The sequence below is a fragment of the Zootoca vivipara genome, chromosome 1 (genome assembly GCF_963506605.1).
Source record: "Zootoca vivipara chromosome 1, rZooViv1.1, whole genome shotgun sequence".
Taxonomy (NCBI): Eukaryota; Metazoa; Chordata; class Lepidosauria; order Squamata; family Lacertidae; genus Zootoca; species Zootoca vivipara.
In genome coordinates this window covers 87,451,967-87,476,013 of record NC_083276.1, presented here as the reverse complement: position 1 = coordinate 87,476,013, position 24,047 = coordinate 87,451,967, and the positions used below count along the sequence as shown (strand labels likewise).

The following is a 24,047-nucleotide window of genomic DNA, read 5'->3' as shown; positions in this document are numbered from 1 at the left end:
AAACACATTGGCATTTGGCAATAACAAAAGTTCCTTTAGAAACACAATTTACAAAGACTCGTAATCTAGTCTCTAGAAACTTGCTATAACATGAAATAATAATAGGTGCAAATATATGATGCAAACTAATAATTATAAATAGCAGAATGTAGGCACCCTATATATAGAAATGAGCAAACCAGTGATATTTTAGGGAGCAGGCTAGCAGACGGGGCCCATTACTTACATCACAGGAGCCTACACAACACAAAACAAAACACTGTTGCTCTATGTAGGTTTTATTTTATTTGTTTTTTTAATCTTATATTTTGGAAATGTACATCCAGTCCCCCCCCCCTTAAATTTTTTTTGGGCCCCCAAGAGAGTGGGGCCCTAAGCTATACAGTAGCTTGTTTAGTTTATAATACGTAAATCCGACACTGTTAAATCATTGCAGGAAGCGTGCATTAGAACTGCAGCCTGAGCATCCTCTTTGGTGCCAACACGACCCTCTCCTCCTGGTAACCGCAATTCCTCCGGCCCTCCATCCTTCCCCCTCCATCTCAGCTGCGACCACGAGGGGCCGCTGTGGGGCTCGCTCACACGCCGGCGCCGAGACCCACTTGGCCGGATACTGACCGAGAGATTCCGGAAGAGACGGCGGAGGCGCGGAAGTCAGACGGAGCTGGAGCCGCTCCTGGCACGATGTCGCGGGGGGCGAAGGTAACGCGCGGGGGGTGGGGCGTGAGAGACGGACCCCGCCGGCCATGCTGGTCCCCTGCCGCTCTTTCCCTCACGAAGAGACGCGCGTCGCCCTGACAGGGCTAATGGGAGGCTTCAGGGCTTGCAGGGAACTTCCCCCACCTCTCTCGGCTCCTTCACACGGGCTCATCCCCTAGCATTGGACTTCTGTTCAAGATGTATCATTGTTATTATTATTATTATTGTAGGTGAAAGTGGGGCTTCTAGTCCTTAGTGAAGTGAGTGTTGGGGGGAGGGGGTACCTAGGATCAGATTATCCCGGGGCGACCCCCACTTCGAAATGCTGTATATAGAATCAGGATTGCATCCTGCTTTTCAGGGGCAGATAATTCTGCACAAAGCGGATTGCGATACAAAATGATTATTATTATTTATTACTGTGCATAGCTTATAAGAAGTAAGACCCATTGAGTTCAATGGTATTTACTCGTATGTAAATACGACGCGGGTGGCGCTGTGGGTTAAACCACAGAGCCTAGGGCTTGCCGATCAGAAGGTTGGCGGTTCGAATCCCCGCGACAGGGTGAGCTCTCCCTGCTCCTGCCAACCTAGCAGTTCGAAAGCATGTCAAAGTACAAGTAGATAAATAGGTACCGCTCCAGCGGGAAGGTAAGCGTCGTTTCCGTGTGCTGCTCTGGTTCGCCAGAAGCGGCTTGTCATGCTGGCCACATGACCTGGAAGCTGTATGCTGGCTCTCTCAGCCAATAACGCGAGATGAGCCTAATGGTCAGGGGTCCCTTTACCTTTAAGTGTATATAAGATTTTAACCTAATCTACACTTGCAGTTAGAACCAAGTGATGCCTTGTATTCCAGATTAATAAAGGGGGTGATTATGCACACAATGGTATTTTCACACACACACACACACACACACACACACACACACACAGAGAGAGAGAGAGAGAGAGAGAGAGAGAGAGAGAGAGAGAGAGAGAGACCTTGTTCACATATAAGAAACTTACCAGTTGGGATCAAGCAGTAAAGTAGTGTTCAATGCTCACTCACTCCCCCAATTCTTCAGAGCAGATAAAAGGGGTTGCATGGGGATGGAAAGTCCTATTGCACAGGCAAAAGTCATTGAACTACAGTACTGGGATGTGTTAGTTGGACGCAACCTCTTAAATTCTATAATAACATTATTATGTAGTTATTTAGGTACTAATATCCCACTTTTCGAGGGGAAAGCCACCATAAAGCAGCTTTCTATGTAGCAAAGCTTGTATAAATACAATATAAAAACAGTAAACATGCAGTTTAAAAAACCTAAACTATTAAATTTAAACAGCCAAACAGTTCTTCCAGTTCTGTGACTCCATCCAAGACATGAACAAATATATTTGAGAAGTTTAGGACATGGGGGAACCTGATTTTTCAAAAAATTGATTCCTATAGTTTGAGGAAAGGTGGGTTATAAATAATGGGTTGGATCCAACAGTATTGCTCAGCTGAGTAATTGTAAAGCTTCAGTGGTGCAGGCAGAGCAAGCATTTTCTGCTCAGGAGGGCCCTCTGACCCAAAATGCATAGATTGGATAAACTGAATAAAGAAAAAATTGTGGGTTTTTTTTCTATATAAGCACTCAATTTTTACCCTTACTGCATTAAACACATTATATCTATTGTAAAAGCCATTTTACAAAGCTAATCGGACTTTTTTTCTCAATCCCGCTGTGATTGAGTGGTACCTTGGGTTATAGTGGTACCTTCAGGTTACAGACTCTGCTAACCCAGAAATAGTACCTTGGGTTAAGAACTTTGCTTCAGGATGAGAACAGAAATCGCACGGTGGCAGCAGGAGGCCCCATTAGCTAAAGTGGTACCTCAGGTTAAGAACAGTTTCAGGTCAAGAACAGACCTCCAGAACAAATTAAGTTCTTAACCCGAGGTACCACTGTATTGTGGTTTATTTTTCTACATTGTTTTTGACAAGACAGGTAGAAATTTTGAAAGCAATCCTGTGTATGTCTACTTCTGAGTAAAGTAAAAAAATCCATTAAACCGAGCTGGGCATACTCCCAGTGGGTATAGTAGCCTGAAAGCTGTATTGGTTCCATAGTTTCATTTGCAGTAGAATGTAGGTGTAGAATGTTACAACTCAATAAATAGATGCTTGTATGATTTCGCCTAGCTATACTTTTCAGCTTGTACTTTTCCTTTCTGAAGGCAGCAGTGGTCCTGTGTATGGATGTCGGCTTTTCTATGAGCAATTCTGGTCCTGGAGAAGAATCTCCTTTTGAACAAGCCAAAAAAGTGATGACAATGTTTGTTCAGCGACAGGTAAAGGAGCTCAGAGGGGTGGGACGAACACTAGAAGTTATAATAAACATGAAGCTGCTGTAGAAAACTCACAGCATGATGACATCAGAACAGGGCTAAATTTCACTTCATGTGAAAGGGAATAAGTAAAACTCAAAACAGGCCTGCAGTGTTTTGTTAACTTTATAAACCAGGGGAAATAAGGCAGAAATGAATAGGAAAGAAATAACTCCGATGGGATAGAAGACTGGGGCAGCTTCAGGGGCGTTGAGGCTGTTGCCTCTGCCTGTGGTTTAAAATTTGTTGCACATCCATGTCTTCCCTCAGCTTCATACTTCTTGAAGTTACATAGGTGTAACAGAAATACAGAATGTTTACCCCACTTCTTTGATAATGCATTCTGTTCCACCAATCCTTTTGGTACATTGATTTTTCCTACCATTATTTCAGTTTTCAACTTATGTTAAAACTGCCACTTCTGGTTTTTGTTGTTGTTGTTGGGAGGGGGGGGGCAAAGTTCTGTAACTGTATTTTCTAGCCTCTGGAATTGTTTCCAGATATTGAACTGTAGTTCCCATAACGGTCTGCTAGCTGACCACAAAGCCTAAAATGTCATATAAATATGTTTTATATATGATGCAGATAAGGTAGGAAAAATGAATTGGTAGTAATCTGAAGCTGAGTAGCAAAGTTTATACTGATCGCTTTGTATCTGCACTGACATCTTTTACCATCTGCAGGTGTTTGCTGAGAGTAAAGATGAAATCGCCTTGGTTTTATTTGGCACAGAGGACACTGCAAATAGCCTTGCTAGCGGGGACCAATATCAGCATATCACTGTGCACAGACACCTGATGATGCCGGATTTTGATTTGCTGGAAGACATACAAAATATGGTTCAGCCTGGCTCTGAACATGGGGACAGTATCCTTTATGAATGTTGAAAATCTTTTCACCAGATTACAGTTGCATGGAAGATTGGGAGTTTATATTTTAACTGTGTCTGGAATTGCCACATTAACTAACTCCTAGAGCCCTTATTATTTAAGACAAACTTATTTGGCTCAGTAGGCCAGACTGTTATTTGTCTCACCCCCACAGAACACCATTGACAGGTGGGCAGGACATGGTATCATTATGATGTCAGATGTTGACAGGTGGTTTATCCCTCCCACCTGTCAAAATCTCTTGCACTGCACTTCCCAAGCACCCGACATCCAGCTGAGTGTGGGGTGCATGGCGCTTTGCCAACTTCATTATTGGCAAAGCTTTTTTCTACAGGGGTGCTCAGTTGTGCAGCCCACCCAGCATGAGTTGGGAGAAATGGCTTCACAGGCCAGAGCAGGACTAATGCCGTGTTTCCCACCCCTGATTTAAGTGCCAAGGGACGTAGGGCCCGTCAGCAGTGTCAGCCTGGCTCTGTAAGGTCTGGGTGAAATCCACCCCAGCGCCTAGCTGAGTGTTGTTGTCTGGTGCTGCTGATTTGCATCTAGTAAATAACTTAAGTGTCTACTCAGAAGAAAGCTGAACTGAGTTCAGTGGACCATACTCCCAGGTGGGGCTATAGTGTTTTATCTAGGCAGCCAGGGCTCCTCTGGATGACAAGATCTTTTTGCACCAGGTCAGTGAAGACCTCTTGCTTTTAAAAATTCTCCCATATATACAGAACTCCCTGTGCGCCTTTTGGACTGTATTATAAAAATTATAAATAAAACAGGTTCTATTTACATAGAACATGGGCATGGGTGTAGCCAGGGTTTTTGTTGGGGGGGGGGCAGAACCTCAGATTTATATTGATTTGTACTTATTGGGGGGCAGCTGCCCCCCTGCACCCTGGCTACGCCCATGGGGGAGGGGGCACCACAGAAAGGAAACTAGGTCAGAAGGGCTCACGGTTGGGAAAAGGTTGGGAAACACTGCCCTACAGGGCTGTTATTGAGATGTGTTAAATGCTTTGAACACTTCAGGTGCGTTGAATGTGAAATATTACTGTGATTAGGGCTGTGCAGTAATGACTGTATCCTGGCCAGCATGTATCAAATTGTGTGTTTTTTAAAAATTAAAGTGTCTTTTCTTAATGTGCTTAGTTCTTGATGCTCTTGTTGTTTGCATGGACTTGCTCCAAAAGGAAACAATGTAAGTATATCGGCCCACAACTGCCCTTAAGGATTCTGAAACTCAGTTTTGAAAATGGATCTGACTCCATTTTAGTGTTGGGACATTATCTTACTATGGAAGGAGTGCTTTTGAGATAATAAATACTGAAGGATTCTGACTGATTACCACAAGAGAGATAAAAATCTCCTGTGTGTATTATTAGACAGCTTAGTAAATAGGGCTATTTTGGCATAGCCTTCAGGACATTTTTAGTTTAATTTTGTAAAGGAAGTGTTAGTACCTCTCAACCAGCTTTTGTGGACCCAAATTCACACTGAAATAAAGAACTGGAAGTTGAAGAACAAAATGACATTTACTCTTAATATATATAAAAAGCTGAAAAAGAAAAGTACAGTAGTACCTCGGGTTACGAACGCGATCCGTTCCGGGTCGCAGTTCGTAACCCGAAAAGGTCGCAAACCGAGTGTGCGCTTCTGCGCACGCGCAAAGCGCGGTTTTTGCGATTTTCGCGCTTTGCGCATGCGCCGCTTCTGCACATGCACGGGACACGCGCGCGCCGAAAACACTTCCTGGTTTGCAGAGTTCATAACTCGAACTGTTCGCAACCCGAGCGGTTCGTAAACCGAGGTACGACTGTATTGGGTTTCCCTCACCGCTCTGCTCTGTTTGTTCATTTGTTTTCACTGCTGAAGTTTAGCCACTTAAGTCTTTCATAGCCCATTTTTGAAGTTTGCTTTCAAGTTAATAGGGCACTTGTTCAGCAGCACAGTGCTAAGAATCAGGTCTACGCTAATGTAAAAGTTTTCATTGACTTAAGTGTTGGAAAATCAGAGCTCACCTGATACTGGAGTACTTTCTATGACTGATACCAAGTGAAATATAGCACTTGGTTAATTTCACTCAGTATATTGTAAGAGCAGATGCTTCCCCCAATGAGTAATAAAGGGGGAGAAATAATTAAAATGACAGTGCTATTTATTTATTTATTTGTATTGATCTAACAATTTTATATCCTGCCTTTCCTGACAGTTCAAGGTGGATAGCAAGAATAATAAAGTTTAGCATTTCATTAGAACCTTATACTTTGGTTAAGGTTAATTATGGCTTGTTTAAACATGTCAGCTTACCTAGGAGTTTCCTAGGTCTAATCACATCCCTCTAAAATATGCTATATTGTGATGGCCAAACACAGCAAATACATGACATGCTGTGGATTCATATTAATCATATGTGGCCTTACTAGAAGTATAAATGGCTCTTTGTAAAGAAGCAGTCAGAATATTGCAGCTGTCGAAACACCTGGGCTTTTGAAACTCTTTTATTTTTGCCTTCTCTTTTAGTGGGAAAAAATATGACAAACGACACATTGAAGTTTTTACAGACCTCAGTAGTCCCTTCAGTGAGGATCAACTGGATGTTATCATTGCTAACATGAAGAATACTGGTATTTCGCTTCAGTTTTTGTGAGTGAGGAGAGAACTATGAAATATTATTTCAATGCTGCTCTAAGAAAGGGAATGTCACTTCTCTAACTCCAATGTATCCCCTGTTCTCAGAAAGGCTGGATCTTGCCTGTGGTTCAGCAGTTCTAGACCTCTGGAGAATAGCTGAAATTCTCACGGGCCTCAATTGTACTCATCCATTGCTATATTTCGGAGGCTTTTTTCTGTTTCTGTGCAGGGATACCCATATTTTTTAGCAATTGTAGGTCTGAATGCAAGCAAGCAACCAACCAACTGTTGGAAATGAGGCCCCTTGAACCCAGTGGGGCTTCCTTCTGAGCAGATATGGTTAGGATTGCCCTGTTAATGTATTCAGAAAAAGACTAGGTTGTGATTTGGCTCTTTCAAGAAGCAATATTAAGAAGAAATTATCTTAACTGTCATATGCCAGTGGGAAGAATGATATTTAGACAAGTAGATAAATAGGAACCGCTACAGCGGGAAGGTAAACGGCGTTTCCGTGTGCTGCTCTGGTTCGCCAGAAGCGGCTTTGTCATGCTGGCCACATGACCTGGAAGCTATACGCCGGCTCCCTCGGCCAATAATGTGAGATGAGCGCGCAACCCTAGAGTCGGTCACGACTGGACCTAATGGTCAGGGGTCCCTTTACCTTTACCTTTAATGCTGCAAAATAGACAAAGGTGGCTAAAATAGTATGCAGTTTTATCTCTCCCCCCCCGGTCCTCCACCTTTGCTATGCTACGATCAATTATATAGATAGGATTGTTCTGTCTGATCAGAAGTAAGCTCATTGATTACAGTGAAGCTTACTCCCAGGTTAATATATAGATTTTCATGCTCAATAGCAGACAAGAAAGAAAACTTCTTTCACTCAGCTCACATCGCAAAATGCAAAAATTGGCAAGATGCAGTGGATGAAATCTGAAGGACAGAAGTCCCAAAGGAAGCAGGCAAGCACAGACCATTGTGGTCATTCAGTGAATTAAGTGACTTGAAATGCATGGGGCAAGGAAACTTGGCTTTTCCAATGGGTGCTTCCATTCTTTAGGTCCTTTTATTGTAAGCCAAACACATGTCATGTGAACTGCATATCTTAGCTTCCGTCTTCCTTCCTTTTTCTTAATGGCCATACTAGGAAGGGGTGAATTCTGCCCCAAGACATACAGGGAGGAGGGGTTAACCCAGGCACCCCCAAACTTTGGCCCTTCAGATGTTTTGGACTACAATTCCCATCATCCCTCACCACTGGTCCTGTTAGCTAGGGATCATGGGAGTTGTAGGCCAAAACATCTGGAGGGCCACAGTTTGGGGGTGCTTGGGTTAACCTTTTCACACCACATCACAGTCTTTGTGAAAAGTGCCCCCCCCCCAAATATATATTCCTTTCCCTTTTGCCACTTCTGGAAAGAAACTGCTGTTTGCCCCAATGGCCTTTTTCCTCTTGGGGTAATCAGCTGCTTGGGGAAGGGTGGTTTCCATGTGTGGGGAAAGGGTTAAATCACCATTTCCCACTTGCCACTGCTCCAATTCTGATTTGACCTCCCCCCACACTCCACAGCTGCAATTTTAAGAAAAAAAATGATACATTTAACAACATGTATACAGTGGTACCTTTGGTTGCGAACAGGATCCGTTCTGGAGGCCCGTTTGCAACATGAAAAGGCTGCATCCTGAAGCACTGCGTCTGTGCACGTGTGATGCAATTTGGCACTTCTGCACATGCGCAAAGTGCGATTTAGTGCTTCTGCACATGCACATGCTCCAAACCTGGAAGTAACCCATACCGGGACTTCCGGGTTCGGCGTGTCCGTAACCTGAAAAGACGTAACCCGCAGCGGACGTAACATGAGGTTTGACTGTTGTTGACATATAAATTACATCAAAAGATAATTTCATGCAGATGTATTATGCAAAATTCTTAATCCAATTTCTTTCCGCAGAGGAAAATACGTCAACTTTATTTATGAATACTCCAAGTTGGAGCTTTTAAAGATCCTATGCAGAGCTAGTCATGTCACAAGTGACTAATAGTGTGGCAATAAATGAGCATCAGTGTGGGCTGGCTTGCTAAGGTTTCAGAATGACGAATTGAATGTGCACCAGAATAAAGGGAGGATGCAACGCGTCAATTCACATTTCTTTCCTTTCAGGAAAAAATAAAATAAAAGTCATTGAATTGATTTGTAGTCATTCTGGTGAATGAGGGATGTGAATGGAAATTGTTCTTTATTGTATTCTTAGCTTGCCATTTCCAGCAAATGACGAAGACGGAAGCGGGGACGCGGGGAATGGTGTGCATTCCAGTAGGGACCAAAACCCTTTTCCAAGGAAGGGGCTATCTGGGCAGCAGAAGGAAGGCATACAGGTGGTGAGAAATCTTATGCTTTCCTTAGCCAAAGAAGAAGGCCTGGAGGACATTTACACTTTCAGGTAACCTTGAATTGCTCCTGCTTCCTTTATTGGAAACTTTGCTTGTATTTATTTCCCTCCCAGTTTCATGCCCACAGAGGTTTTGTTTGCATAAATTGGTCTTTTTCTCCTTCTGACACCGCAGTGTTCCTTTACTTCATTATGGTGGAACTTGGCTTCAGTGTAATGTTTTAGGTTCGTAAGGCCCAAGCTAGATGCTCAGCAGCAAACCTGGGCCTTAAGAGCACCGGGAATAGCAGTGGACAGGAGAGCTGTGCTCATTATTTACTGATAATATTGGAGGCACCTCTTTGCTTGCAGACACCTGCACAGTAAAATAAAGATAGCTTAAAATCTAAAAACGTGTGTAAGCACCTCAAAGCAAAACCAGCAAGCAGCAACAAACAAAAATAGCATGGGAAAAATAATGCTAAAAATGACAAGCTCTCCTCGCCGCTTTCCTCCCCAATGTGTAATTACAACAAACATTAGTATCCAAACCCATATCTGCATTGGATTTGACATTTTAAAAATATTTACTTTTGTTGATTTTTTATTGTTGGGAAGTTTCATGGCAAGCAGTTCACAATGGGAATAAACACCAGCCAAATGATATAAAATAAGTGTTAAACCAGCAATCAGGAAAAAAAACATCAGCTGTGAAAGTTTATTGTTCATTGCTGTGGCTCTATAAGCTGATCTGCCCCGTAGTCCAGTGACATTATTGGTTCTGTGAAGTGCTGACAAAGGCTTTTCTAAAGGAAAACATCTTCTGGTAGTACAGTACTTCTAAGGAGGTAGTCAGCCAGGCATGTTTTCTTATTAACAAGTTCCATATTGTGGGTGCCATAACAGAGGGCTCTGCTATGCATCCTAACAGATTTTACCTGGGTGAAAAATAGCATGCATTGCACTCCTTGCTCCTGCATCCATGTGCTTTTATCTGGCTGCGGCTCTCAGATATGTGTGTTTCATGGCTGGGATGAGCATTGAAATATCCGTCTCTGTTGCTGATATAACATTGCTGAGGTAGTAACACAATGACATGTTTTGTGATATTGGACTAGTGCTGTTGCCACATTCCATCCTAACTATACTGGTACAAGAAGTGAGTGAGCGTCAAGTGATTCAAGAATTCAGCAGAACTTTTAAAATGCCTGGAAAATAAATACCACAGTGTCATCAAGCTTAATGTCACATGTAACTGGATTCATGCACATTTCTGGATGTGGGAATAGTCTCTGTTGAAAATCACCCTGTCTTGAGATGATGTAAGGTGAAATTGAAGATCTGTCTGTGATAAACATGTATGAGTTAGCACATCGAACACATACATTACTATGATGTGAAGATGTGAAAAATCACAGATAACTTATCTAGAACCAAAACATTTTCAAGACCACAATTTTGTTAAAACTAACCTATTCTTTTCCTGTGGGCAATTAGTAAAATGCTTTATGGGATTCACCATACCGGTATCACTTTTCCCTGTGTTTTGTCATTTAGAGAGAGTCTGGAGCGCCTTTCAGTGTTTAAGAAGGTTGAACGGAAACCTATGGCTTGGCCTTGCCAGCTCACAATTGGTTCTCAATTGTCTATAAGGATTGTGGCCTACAAAGCAGTAAGTTACAATGACCACTTTTTAAATTTTAGCACGATATTAGCATAATTGAACACATGCCAACACTGGTGCTAATAGAAGGGAGGAAACACAGCAGGGATTAATTAGTTGTAAATTCAGATTCAACCGCAGTAACTGATTAGTATAGCTGCCTATTAAATTATTTAATCTGACAGCATAGAGAGATAGAATGTGGTCGTTTTTCATAAAGCTCACTGTCTGGTTTCTGAAACTCCTATTCCCATGGAAAATGCAAGTGGTAGCAGTTGGAGAAACTGCATAGCAATGAACTCCTTCCATATTTCTCTTGGGGAACTTCTCACATTTTCCGGTAAAGTGTTCTTGTATATAGGACCACTGTAACTTTTTAGATCTGCAGTTTGTCTCCTGCAGTCACTAGAAATTAGTTCATTGTAGACTGTCAGTCCATGATTATGTGCACCTGAAATTTCAGGCATTTTTTCAGTGTTTTCTAACTCAGTGTTGGCATATCATTGATGATCAGTAAAATAAATTTCTATTTTTACTAGTGCAGTGCAAGTTGGCTGCTGTCTTATGCCTGGGAAAGGAAAGGGGGCATTTGAATTGTTGCAGTGGATATCTAATCCACAAGGGAGCAATCCAAACCCAAGATTGCTGGGATGAGCAAATTAGGATCCAGTGGGTCTCTAGCTTAGTCAGCGGATTCCCAGCACAGCTCGGCTATGCTGGTGTAAGTCGTATGTCCTAGCTTAGCCAGGGATCTTATGCTGGCAAAAACCCTGAAAAATGGGTGTTGCTGATGTTTGGTGGTGTATGCTGAATCCTAGCTCTGTTCAGCTCAGTCATAAGACCTGGCAACCCAGTGGAACTCAAGATGGGAAAAAGGGTGGTGTCAGTCTCACTCTTATTTTAAAGGCTTGTTTTCCTCTGACAGGCTTAGGCCAATTTAGCTGTCAGTAGTTCAGACTAGGGGTAATTTACTCCAGTTTAATTCAAGATGGCACAAGTTCTTTTGGCTTCCCGTATTTAGGATTGTTCTGCCTGTTAACATGAAATAACTTATCTTTTTAATTTCGATGTCAAGTTCACCGAGGAAAAAGTGAAAAAAACTTGGATGGTTGTAGATGCCAAGACACTAAGAAGAGAAGATGTGCAGAAAGAAACAGTTTACTGCTTGAATGACGATGATGAAACGGAAGTTCAGAAGGAGGATGTTATTCAAGGTATGACTTCTGCTTTGAGCACCAAGATTTTCCTGGGGAAGTATTTGCTTGCAAAAAAAGAGTTAAGAGTCATTAGTGAATTGCATTTAGTGAGCAAGCTCTGGCTTTGGTTTATCGGCAGAAGCATGGAGATGAAGGTAGAATAAGTGAAAGTAACATTGGTAACAGAGGAATTAAATTTTATATCCATTCCAGACAGGAGAGCACTGAATATAGATTTGGGGCATGCATGTTTTGCTAAATACACAAAAGAATTTCTAGGGTATCAAGAGATACAAGCTTCATACAATTATCTGATACCACATTGGGAGATCTCTTTAGAGGAAGCATGTCGTCCTTAGCCACCCCCACCAGCCCTTGAGCTGCAATAGGACAGCCCTGATTGCAGTTTAAAAGATGCTTGGTTGATCTGTATGTTGAGTATGGAGTATGTGTGACAACAGGAGTGACACACACACATGCACACTTTGAATGCACTCTTGAAGGAAAAACTTGAGGTAGGAGGAGACACACCACATAGCTAACCTTCCTTCCATGTCTAGCTCCATCTCTGCTTCTGTCCATAGGCTGAAGGGAATCATGCAGCAGGTTTACCTTCCAACTGTGCCTGTGTTCGACTTTCAGGGGTTCCAGGCAGTGTCTCTATATGGCCCTTGGCTGCTGGTGGTTTGTGAGATGGGAGGGTCCTCTCCAGTTCCACCCCACACACTCATATTTACCAGCAAGGCTCTCTGGTCCTCTTCCGCTCTGCATTTAGGCTCCCATGTGAGAGTCACCCTCCTTTAATAACATAGGAACTGATTCTCTCACTCTGCAGGATTCCGCTATGGGAGCGATATAGTTCCTTTCTCTAAGGTAGACGAGGAACAGATGAAATACAAGACGGATGGGAAATGTTTTGCTGTCTTGGGGTTCACAAGATCATCTCAGGTATGGATGTAAACTTGGAGAAGTGCTTATTGTTCAACTGCTGTAGGGCTTTTTACATAACTTGAAAATTTATCCTAGGCAAAAGAGGTTGTGCAAATGAGTTGCAAATGAGCTGGCTACTTATTGTGGCAAGGGCAGCTGCTATGAGCATCAGCTCCTGGTTTTTAACACAGCCATCACAGCTCACTTTAAGTAGATATTGGTGTGTGTGAGAGAGATCACTTCCCTTATTTCTTATGCCTGAGTGTGAGTGGTGGGGAGAGAAGCATTCTTTTTATTTTGTCACAATCGGGGTTGTGTGTGTGCTGTGAAGATGATTGAAACTGCATTGTGAAATTTTAGAATCCAGAGGAATTGCTGAATAAGAATACCAGCGGTCAAGGGATGGAGCTTCAGTGCCTCTGTGGCTTTTTGCTCCTCCCCATGACAAATAGAAAAGGAACGTGTTGTTTAAAAGGTGCAGAATGAATTGTGCAAAATAAGAAACCATGATGGCCTGTTTAATTTTCACAATTCCCCGAGGTTGTGGAATTCACCCTATCTTGTTGGAAAATTTGGGTGAATGAATTAAATTTGGGCTGCTTCTTTTTGCATTGCACACACAGTCCTGAGTACTATTTTGCACATATTCCGAGGCTGCGGGCATACCTGATCTGGCCACGGAGGACAATCTGAACTGGTGACTTGAACATCACAAAACGATGACTACAACAGGAGGTATCAAATTTTGTATAGCCAGTTGAATTAAGGCTGTAGTCTTATGATGCATACTTGGAGCTACATCCCATTCACTAAGGCCTTATATGTACTATACATTTAAAGCAGTACCATGCCACGTCAGACATTTATGATCCTTAGGGCTCATTTGTTAAGGGTGCTGAAAGTTGTTAAGAGACCCACAGAGCAACAGTTCCTGGAGTGGTTAAGCAATCCACCCCTCTTTCCTGGGAATTGTAGCTCTGTGAGAGAAATAGGAATCTCCTAACAACTCTCAGCACCATTGTTAGGAAATATTTCTTTGAGGGAAGACTTTTAATGTTTAAAGTGTGGTGCAGATAGGTCCTTGGTGTGCTTCAGAATGGAGAACGAGATGAGACAAAAATTATCTTACAAGCCTGCCTTCTTCCCTCAAAGTAGAAGTCACTAACACTGAGAAGTAACTTGGAAGATTTTGGAAACTGGGCACATTGTATTGCATTTCCCCCCATCTGTAGTGGAAGGCATGATGGGAGCAACAGGGGTGAAGAAAGAAGGCTGACAGATGAACTTGAATTACCGAGTGTATGAGGTGGGGAGCAGAGTGATGAGTGTGCTTGAAGGTAGCTCAAAGTGATACCTAGTGCAGAAGCTTTAGCAACTATTTTTAAAAGTCTGCTGGAATATAACTGCAACACTATATTTAGCTGTGGAATTGAATTTGCATGTCTTTTAGACAGTGACTTTTAAGAGTTCAAAATGGCATTTGGACCAGGTCAAAGCTAGCTAACTTTTGGAAACATTCATTCATAGGTCCAGAGACATCGCTACATGGGAAATCAGGTTCTAAAAGTCTTCCCGGCAAAGGATGATGAGGTGAGCTTTACCAACCTGCTGTATCTTTAAATCTCTGACTGTCTGTCCTTGAATCAAAAGCTGCATTTTTCTATTTATTTATTTATTTATTTATAACGTGAAACATGTTGAGAGCGGGTGTATCGGGAAACTACAAAAACAGACAAGTTATTTTCCTTAAGTGTTACTGTTTTAAGAAAACAAACACAAAAATCTGCAAGGAGAATGCAGCTAGAATGTCACAAGAACTAGCACTGGGATATATGGCTTGGATGCTCCTTTTGGGCTTTGATCTTCTTGATACAGATGAGATCTTCCATTGATTTCTTAGTAGGTATGGTGCAGTTGCTATCTAGTTGTTTGCCCCCATTTTTTTTTTCTTCCACTAGTTCTAGCATGACTGTGCAGCATAGCTAGATTGTAGAAGCATTGAGGAAAAATGGAATCAGGGTCTCAGCTCATCCTCCTCTTCTCTGCCACAAAAAATTGAAGGGTAACAGAGTTTTTGTCCAAGGACCGAACTAGGATGTCATGGCACCTGCAGGGCAGTTTTGAGGCCCTGGAAATAGAAAATGTACAGCTCTTCTAGAGCCACTTTCTCCAAGCTCCTTCAGTAGTATCGGGAAGGTTACTGACTTAACTTATATTGCATCCCTTTTGAACGTAGAGCCTGTTCTCATCAAACTTTAAAATGGAATCTCTTCCACCTTTAATAGAAAGAGAAATAGGAACTTAAGAGAAGTAATATCACACGAGGGTTTGTTTTTAAATCTGCAACTTTAAATATAGACACATTTAATTTTGACACGGTGGTGCAGTATATATGAGGGTGCCCTACTTCAGTATGTCTCTTGATGTTGTGCACTGTCACTGCTTTTGAAGAGGTAGAAAAGGTGACATTTCAGTCAGACTGCTGGCTCAAAACCTACCTCTTTGATTTTCCATGACTGCTGCGGTTCCCAGGCTTTCATCGTACTTGCATATAATTGCATCTCTCCTTTGACAGGCTGCAGCCGTGGCTCTTTCTGCCCTCATTCATGCTTTGGATGAGTTGGATATGGTGGCCATAGTGCGTTATGTCTATGACAGAAGATCGCACCCGCAAGTTGGAGTAGCCTTTCCATTAATTAAGAATGAATATGAGGTATAGTGAATGTGCATATGGAACACAGTGCTTAATAAGCATTGCTTTGGTTAAGCACTGACTAAAGTGGGGGCGGACACTAGCTTTCATGTTCTTTTGACTGGCAAAAATAAGCACAAGAAGAAAGGGCATTGTTTGAGGTGGTGTGAGCCGGCGGAGTGTGTGGATAAAGGATGCCCAGTGAAGCTCTGTAAATGGGAAGTGCAGAACTTTTTGGTGATGGCCGTGGTTTGGAATCTTAAAAGAAACAAGCTTGACAGAGCACTATAAGAAACCAATCAGAGTCCCAAATTTGGAAACTGCTCTGTCATAGGAACTATATTTTAATTAGTAGGTAGAAAAAGATAAGGACACGTCAAGCCATTCTCCAAGAAATGCTGAGGGCAGCTTTGTTGAATTTTATTTTAATAATTTCATGAACATTTCTGTTGAATGTGTGCTAGTCTAGAATGTGTTTTGCACTATGTGTTAGATACTACGATAACTCAACTGAAATGAAAATGTTTTTTCCCCCCTTTGACATTCCCCCTCTCTCCTTACAGTGTTTGGCCTATGTACAGCTACCGTATATGGAAGATTTGAGGCAATACATGTTTTCCTCCTTAAAAAACAATAAAAAGTTTACACCAACAGGTGAGCTTTGAACTTTGGCATCATTAACAGAGCAATCCTACATATGCCTACTCAGAAATAAGCCTCTTTCTGAGTTTAGTGCTCCTTATTCCCAGGTGCATGTCTGTACGGTTGCAATATGCAGGACATTTCATGCTGTCAGGCTAAGTTTTCCCCATCCTATACTTGTGCACCTGTTTATTCCTTCCTCCATGTAGAACTTTACTTTTGTCCCTGTTGAAATTCATTTTGTTAGTTTTGGCACAGTTCTCCAATCTGTTATGGTCATATTGAATCCTGATTCCAACTTCTGAGATATTAGCCATTCCACCCATTCAGGTACCTGGTACTGCCCAATTAGGCTCAAATGGCCTCTGGATTTGGCCTGCCAGGCCATTTTGGGAAACCACACCCAATTGTTGATCACTTAACATCACATAGGGAGCTCCCTTGTCTCCAATCTGTGAGGTGCTTATTTTCCCTTAGAAGTCAGTGGGAGAAAATGAAAGGGACTGCATCTGCAGAAATATTTCATGTGGGCACTTGAAAGGCAAGTGAGGATACAGATGTTGGGGTTACCAGTAGTGAAGTTGTAGAGGAAAGTTCCTACCTCAGCTGTGCAACTGTCCTGATCGCAACTGTTTACATTTTCCCTCAGAAGTGAAACGGCTTCCATTGATTTCAGTGGGAGAAAGTAAATGCAGCCTAGTGTTATGAGCACTTTTCTCATTTGAGACTGTGAGGGCAGGGGGTAGTGGGAAAAGTGAGCATGGCTACCGTATCTTTATCTCCTGGATGTATTGAATATTCCTTTGTCTATATCTGATGGCACAGAGGATCAGTTGTGTGCAGTTGACTCTCTGATTGACTCCATGAGTTTGGTTTATGAAGATGAGAGTGAAGGGACCAGCCAGGATATATTTAAAACCAGCAAATTCCCCAACCCTCAATTTCAAAGATTGTACCAGGTAAGAGGATGACCATATCACTGTTACCTTAAAACATTCCCTATTTTTTCCTCTATTTTCCTTCTCTGTTTTAAGCTGTAGCAAAAACAACTTTGTCACAAATGTAATGTGATAAAGTTAGGCCTGTGCATGTGAGAACAACTACCTCGCCCCTTGCCGTTGGTTATCACAGTGAACATTTCTGTATCCTTACTTGCCTTGTAGGAAATAGAGCAAGATGCTTTCAGTCAGTCCCACTAGGGTCTTTGGGGTGTTTACAAATTATGTAGACTGGGGACAGTGTGCTGTATTCAAGTGGTTTTGTGCTATTGCGAAGCCACTGATGTAGCAGCCTGCTTAAATTATGTAGCATTTCCCCCACAAGTGCTTCCTCCACCTGGTTCAGAGCAGAATAACCTATACATGGCCCCTCATCATTTATTTACTGGAGTCTCACAGGAAAATGTGTGGGCAGCATAAAATAATTCAGTGTTTCACTGCTGAAAGTGTTGGACTATATCTGAGAAACTCCTACAGAGAAGCTGGGTATTTTGACAGGCAGGCCTGAGTTAAAGAAGCTTTAACATCCAGCGCTGGGTGGCTTAAATTGATGAAATAGGAAATACAGGTTCAATTCTACCATAGCAATATTTACAAATCCTAAAGTTCTGCCAGCCACACGGATCTCTGTATGCTTTTAACAAAAATAGCATGTAGCACACAGGAGGGCTTCAGTGTTTGCTTGCTTGCTTTTATTTTGAATATTTTTAGGCTGCCTTTCCGTTGCTGAATAAAAATGAATTAGTTAAAAAAAATCAGTATATTTTGATCTAAAATTGGGGAAATTATAAGGGAAATAAGGACCTATCAATGGAACAACTGATGTAAATTGGCCTTTTTCTTGCTGATTTTAAATCAGTTTCATGTAAATCGAACAAATCTGCTTCAGGACAGGGTCCTTACAACTAACAGAAAGGTGGCTTACAACTATCAGAAAGCCATAAAATTCAGTAATAAACTATTCTATTAAACACCAAATTTCATTATGCTTACATTATGTATGCTCGTGCTATATGAACACTTTCACTTCAGATTATTACTTGTAATCTCATATGATTCCAGAATGCCATCTTTCACTGAATGTCACTGAAAGAATGTTTCTCCCAACATAGACCTGCCCATTCATTAAATCTTGAGAACAAATCCTGTTAGTTGTGCTGGGGGCTGCAGAAGTTCATCTTGTGGCAACTTGGAACAGGGCCTTCTCTGCAATGATACCCGTTTTGTGGGATGATAGTCCCTCTGAAATATAGACTGTAATTGTGCTTCCATTGGTTGTTTTTTTAAAAATCTATTTGGCCTGTGATGCCAGTTCTAACAGTTCCTGACTATAGTATTTGTGGTGGAATATGTTTTTATTGAATTGTTTTTATCTTTATTGTAAATTGCCTTGTTTTTGTTATTATTTCAATATTTATCAAAATGGGTTTAAATCAATAAAATTTCATGCCATGGAATATTTGAACTTTGCTCTGCAACAAATCCCATGTTACATTCATGAAAAGCATATTGCATATTAGAAACCAAAGTGAACCCCATGTACTGTGTTTGTGGTTGTTGTTGTTGTTGTTTAGTTGTTTAGTCGTGTCCAACTCTTCGTGACCCCATGGACCAGAGCACGCCAGGCACTCCTGTCTTCCACTGCCTCCCGCAGTTTGGTCAAACTCATGTTGGTAGCTTCGAGAACACTGTCCAACCATCTCGTCCTCTGTCATCCCCTTCTCCTTGTGCCCTCAATCTTTCCCAACAGCAGGGTCTTTTCCAGGGAATCCTAACTTCTCAGGAAGTGGCCAAAGTATTGGAGCCTCAGCTTCACGATCTGTCCTTCCAGTGAGCACTCAGGGCTGATTTCCTTAAGAATGAACAGGTTTGATCTTCTTGCAGTCCATGGGACTCTCAAGAGTCTCCCCAGCACCATAATTCAAAAGCATCAATTCTTCGGCGATCAGCCTTCTTTATGGTCCAGCTCTCATATACTGTGTTATATGTATGTATATTTGTGTGTGTGTGTGTGTGTGTGTGTGTGTGTGTGTGTGCGTGTGTGTGTGAGAGAGAGAGAGAAAGAAAGAGAAAGAGAAACAGACAGACAAACAGAATCACTTGTCCTCTTTTGCTTTCCCATCAGTGCCTACAGCATAAGGCTTTCTATCCTGATGTACCTTTGCCTCCTATTGAAAAACACCTCTCAGACATGTTGGGGACACCACAAGAAGTGACTGAGAAATGCCAGGCTCCCCTTGAGAAATTAAAATTGCTTTTTCCCTTGAAGGAAGCAGATAAAATTAAAGAGCAGAAGACAGCTCAGCATATCTTCAAAGATAAGTAAGTTGGCCTTGTGCAAATTGTTTGTTCCCTAATTGTAATAGTATTCAGTTTCCTCTAGATTTCATTACCTTTGTGTGTAAAGAGATGCAGGTTTTTTTGGTTGGATGTAGACGATGTAGACTTAGTTTCTGTCTTTTGTGCCCTCATAATCTCAAGGACAAAGATGCCTCTTTGCATACGGTAGGGAGGCATGTGTTGCTGTTCTTAATGGTTTTCTCCAGCATAGCTCAAGAGAATGCCACCTTCTCTGTGGCTTTTATGATAGGTGAGGTAGACCAAAAGCATGCTCTGCTCTTGAGTAGACTATCTGCTTTTAATTTTAGCTATCAAGGACCCATAGAAGAGGGCTTTCAGTATCCGTTCCGCAATTGTGGAACTTTATTTCTCCAGAATGATGCCAAATGTGTGAGAGTGTAGGAGCCAGTGTGGGGTAACGGTTAGTGTTTGACGTGGAGACCAGGGTTTGAATCCCCACTCAGCCATGAAGCTCACTGGGTGACCCTGAGCCAGTCACCATCTGATAGTCAAGGTATACCACCTTGAGCTCCTTGGAGGAAAATGGTGGTATATAAATGTCATAAAATAAATAAAAATGCCAATATTTCAGGTTAGACTGTCCTTAGATGTGTGTCAAGGGTGAACTGTTTTAACCGTGCCAAGTTTTACGCTGTTTTTTCATAAGGATGCTATTTTAACCAGGGTTTCCCATTCTAAGTTGTGGGGATGCCGCAAATTTAAATAAGACTACATTGGAAAGAATAAAACAAATCTTGCTGGCCTAGCCTGCTAAATTAGGTGTCTGGATGGAGAATCTGTATGTGCCAGATAGACAGTGTAGTTTCTTTTCACACGAAAAGGGGAAAAGACACTGACATAGAAGTAACTCTACAGTTCATCTCACGTGGATCTTCCTTCTTGATACCCTAAACCAAAAAATAGTGGGTTCAGACCACAGATAAGCAGCCTCCAAGCTGCTGCAGTAACATGTGAATCAGGTCACAATCTCAATTCCTGTTGGAGTCTTCATACTTCATGCAGTACGCTAAATGTGGGTTTGATTTACATGAGTTTAAAACTACTTGTTAAAAATTAGATATTTGGCTTTCGAAAGCAATTTTGATTGAAGTCTAAGGCTATCCAGTGAGAGAGAGAGAGAGGTCTTGCATATTTTTAATTGGGGTTTGTCGTGTAAATACTGACAGCTGCAAGTTGATCTAGCTTTTTTGCGTGTTGATCAAGGAGATGGGTTTAATGACATACAGGTCTTCAGTGTACACAGATACTTAATAGTTATCCATTTCACGACATGAACTAGAAAATTACATTGGAAGGGTAAATAGATTTCCTTCTTAAACATTAAATTTCCATTAACTTTCATGCCAGTTTAATCATGAAAAAGAAATCTGATGTGAATGCATAATATCATGAAAGTGTTAGCGCAGATAGATGAAAGCCCAAGTTGCCATATTGGCAAACTATAGGGATAATACCTCCCCCCCCCCCCACAGGGACCTAGGAAAAGCAATAGCCTTCTCCTGTTTGCTACCCCATTATTCTGGGGTAAAATTTGATTCCTTATTTTCCGATTCCCTTTTGACTGAAACAGGTGTAATTTGTTAGAAGCCCTAAATACATCTGCAGAACTAGAAGTGTTGCTCTTGAAACTATTTTCACAATATATATGTGTTTAAGATATAAATTGCCCTGTTAGTTTATTCCTGAAATAGTTTCTTCAGATTGATAACCTTGTCTTGTCTGCTTCCAGTAATGAAGATGGGCCTAATGCTAAAAAGGCAAAAACAGAAGATGATGAAGGAGACTTTAGGATTGCAAACCTTGCTGAAGGCAATGTCACCATAGTAAGTACTTTTGGCAGATGCTAATAAGTTAGATTGGCTGTCATGGTAAGCATGTCACTCCCTGACATGGGGTTATTTCCAGTGTCCACATAGGCCAATTTCTCCCCACATAATTATCCAATGTGGTGATGGATGGGGAAGTGGGGAAGTGTGCTTGCCTTCATTTGGGTAAGATGATGGAGAAACACACAGGCTCCTTGAAATGTCCCCTTTACTCCCCAAGAATGCCATGCTGGCAACGATAGTTCTGAGACACAATTTAGATGAGTGAGTTATGTTTCAAGATCAGTTCACATTTTATATGTCACTGTTTTGCCCCCTTCACATACCAATGGTCTACTGGTGGAGCAGTGTATCTTGTGAACTACGAATTTTCAGATTGCAGAAGCAGCTGCTTAGATAATCACGATGACGCCAACATGAACTTCTGAGATACAGAAGTTGCATGGGTTGAAAGCCAGGTGTATTAACTAGTCCTCGCATATACCTTGATCATAACCACATTTGTTTGGCAGCAGTATGACCATGGAATCTTATGGCCAAGTGCATAAGATCGTATCCCCTGAACGCAGTCTGTCTGTCTGTCTGTCTGTCTGTCTCTCTCTCTCCCCAGTTGTACCTTGAAAGTCGAATGGAATCTGTTCTGGAAGTCCGTTCGACTTCCAAAACGTTCGGAAACCAAAGCACAGCTTCTTATGGGCTGCAGGAAGCTCCTGCAGCCCATCGGAAGCCACGGAAGCCCCATTGGATGTTTGGGTTCCAAAGAACATTTGCAAACCGGAACAGTCACTTCCGGGTTTGTGGTGTTTGGGATCCAAGGTATGACTGTATATATTCAGAAAATGTTACATATGTTGTAAGAAAGAAATATTGTAGGAGTGGAATGACAGGCAGAGGGACTGGCCAAGCTCCCTGCTGTTCTTCTTTTCTTTGACAAAGTTAATTGCAGTCAAACTTCATTCACAGTGGGTGGGTGTTCCTTGCGAATCTGCTTTTGTTCTTGATACCTGTTAAGGCATTGTTGAGGACATGCTGTCCCTGAATGGATATGTACCAATGAAAGCAAGTGAGCTTATAGGAACATTGGGTGTTCCCCTTTACTAAGTGAGACCATTGATCTAGAACATAGGCTGGAGATGTAACCTTTGCTGGATTATTTTGTAGGTTGGAAGTGTTAATCCTGCAGAAAACTTCAAAGTGCTGGTGAGGCAGAAAAATGTTGACTTCAAGGATGGTAAGTGGATAGGTGTTTGTTTTCTAATTGCTTTTGACAATCCATTTGGGGTCCAGGGATTCTGAGCTCAAAAACCACCAACCCATTTTTTCTTAATCAGCCAAATTCTATGTACTTCTATGAAGACAGCGTGAATTGTGATAAATGAATATCCTCTATACTTAAGTAATTTTTCTGTGCCCAGTAGGAGGAATATTGGTATATATGGAATAGGACTGGATAGGTGTGGCATTTTCATTTATTGTTTATATTACTGGAATTTGACTTTGATTGCTCAGGTTTATTTGTGTACAATTGTAATAGTCTCCTCTTAGTCATCATTTATAATGTTTGCTTTCTCACCTGAACTTCACCAGTACAGTTGCTGCCTTAATTATGTCAAATGGCAGCAACAATACTTTGAATTTTCTAAGGACACAATCCAAACTCCTGTTTGTGGGGATTGATGGGGCCAGTGCCTCAGCCTGGCTGCTTGCCGTGGAAGGTATGTGTGAGTGTGTGTGTGTGGGACACACACAATCAGACATGATTTTGACCCAGTCAGAGTGCCATCTACAGGCTGGCACAGTGATTGGGCCTGATGTGATCATGTGACAGATGTGAGAAGGCTTAATATCCAAGTACCACCCAACCCTCTCTGGCAGACAGTGGGAGAGCTGGATGCATGGGCCTAGCCGGGGGGGGCAGGGAGGGGCAGCTGCCCCCCCAGTCAATAAAAATAAATAAAAAGATAGCAAACTGAGGTTCTGCTCTCAGTTTTGCTAGGGATGGACAAAAAGCCTGTCCATCCCTAAAAAAAATTCTGGCTATGCCCATGGCTGGATGGAGGGATCAAAGCTCCCCCACCCCAGATATAAGAGGGAGAGGAGGGATTGCTCTGAAAATGGTAAACTTAGCAAAATGTTGTTGACTTAGACCACATGTACTTTAAAAATCATTGCTAATAAAATAAATAGTGCATTAGGAACTTTAGTTCTGTAAGACTGGAGTGTCTTTAACAAGCATTTATTAAAATCAGCTCAGTAGATGGGAAACTGTCGGCTCACTAGCTGCTTCTGAAGTGTCTAATGTCTTTGCTTGAATGGCTTGGACACTTAGTGCCAATTTACCTTCCGCTTGTGGAATGCTTTATAATTACAGGGTAGATTGTGTGGGATATGGTCTACATACTCATTAAGGAAAAGAGATTGGTGACATTCTAAAGTGTTCCCATTCAGCATATGAGTGTGTTAATTTAAAAGTAGAAAACCCGAGAAATAGCTTTGGATGTAATGAAAATACAGTATTTTAACTTCCCAAGTATTTTTTTATTTTTATTTTTTGGTGAAACTGTTTATTCTAACTTCATCTTATTTACGTCAGGGATGGAGATGGTGAGATCCAAAACTACTCCTGCCATAGGCAACTTTTGAGAGGTAGGTGGGGCCACCCACCTGTCAATCACCTGCCCATCGCTTAGAATGATTTTTCCTTTCTGGATATAATTTGGCACATCTTGAGTTATAGTTCCTTTTTCTGCCACTACGTAGTGATTCTTCCTTTTCAGTTTGGCCCCATGGGTGTGCCTGCCCC

General features: G+C 41.8%; 1 protein-coding gene across 2 annotated transcripts in view; it reads left to right on the top strand.

Moving 5' to 3' along the window:
- Nucleotides 1-640: 640 nt before the first annotated feature.
- The window catches only part of XRCC5 (X-ray repair cross complementing 5), a 36,038-nt gene continuing 12,631 nt past the window's right edge, over nt 641-24,047 (top strand). Inside the window, exons 1-16 of one of the 2 annotated variants that reach the window (XM_060278480.1) lie at nt 641-702; nt 2,905-3,018; nt 3,738-3,921; nt 5,085-5,133; nt 6,456-6,578; nt 8,820-9,008; nt 10,494-10,608; nt 11,675-11,813; nt 12,631-12,743; nt 14,253-14,315; nt 15,301-15,438; nt 15,981-16,071; nt 16,885-17,018; nt 19,183-19,379; nt 21,148-21,241; nt 22,406-22,475. In XM_060278480.1, the coding sequence (XP_060134463.1) occupies nt 685-702; nt 2,905-3,018; nt 3,738-3,921; nt 5,085-5,133; nt 6,456-6,578; nt 8,820-9,008; nt 10,494-10,608; nt 11,675-11,813; nt 12,631-12,743; nt 14,253-14,315; nt 15,301-15,438; nt 15,981-16,071; nt 16,885-17,018; nt 19,183-19,379; nt 21,148-21,241; nt 22,406-22,475 (1,831 nt within the window). In that variant the 5' untranslated portion in view covers nt 641-684. The remainder of the gene's footprint in view (nt 703-2,904; nt 3,019-3,737; nt 3,922-5,084; nt 5,134-6,455; nt 6,579-8,819; nt 9,009-10,493; nt 10,609-11,674; nt 11,814-12,630; nt 12,744-14,252; nt 14,316-15,300; nt 15,439-15,980; nt 16,072-16,884; nt 17,019-19,182; nt 19,380-21,147; nt 21,242-22,405; nt 22,476-24,047) is intronic. The other variant, XM_035128258.2, reaches the window with a different exon arrangement.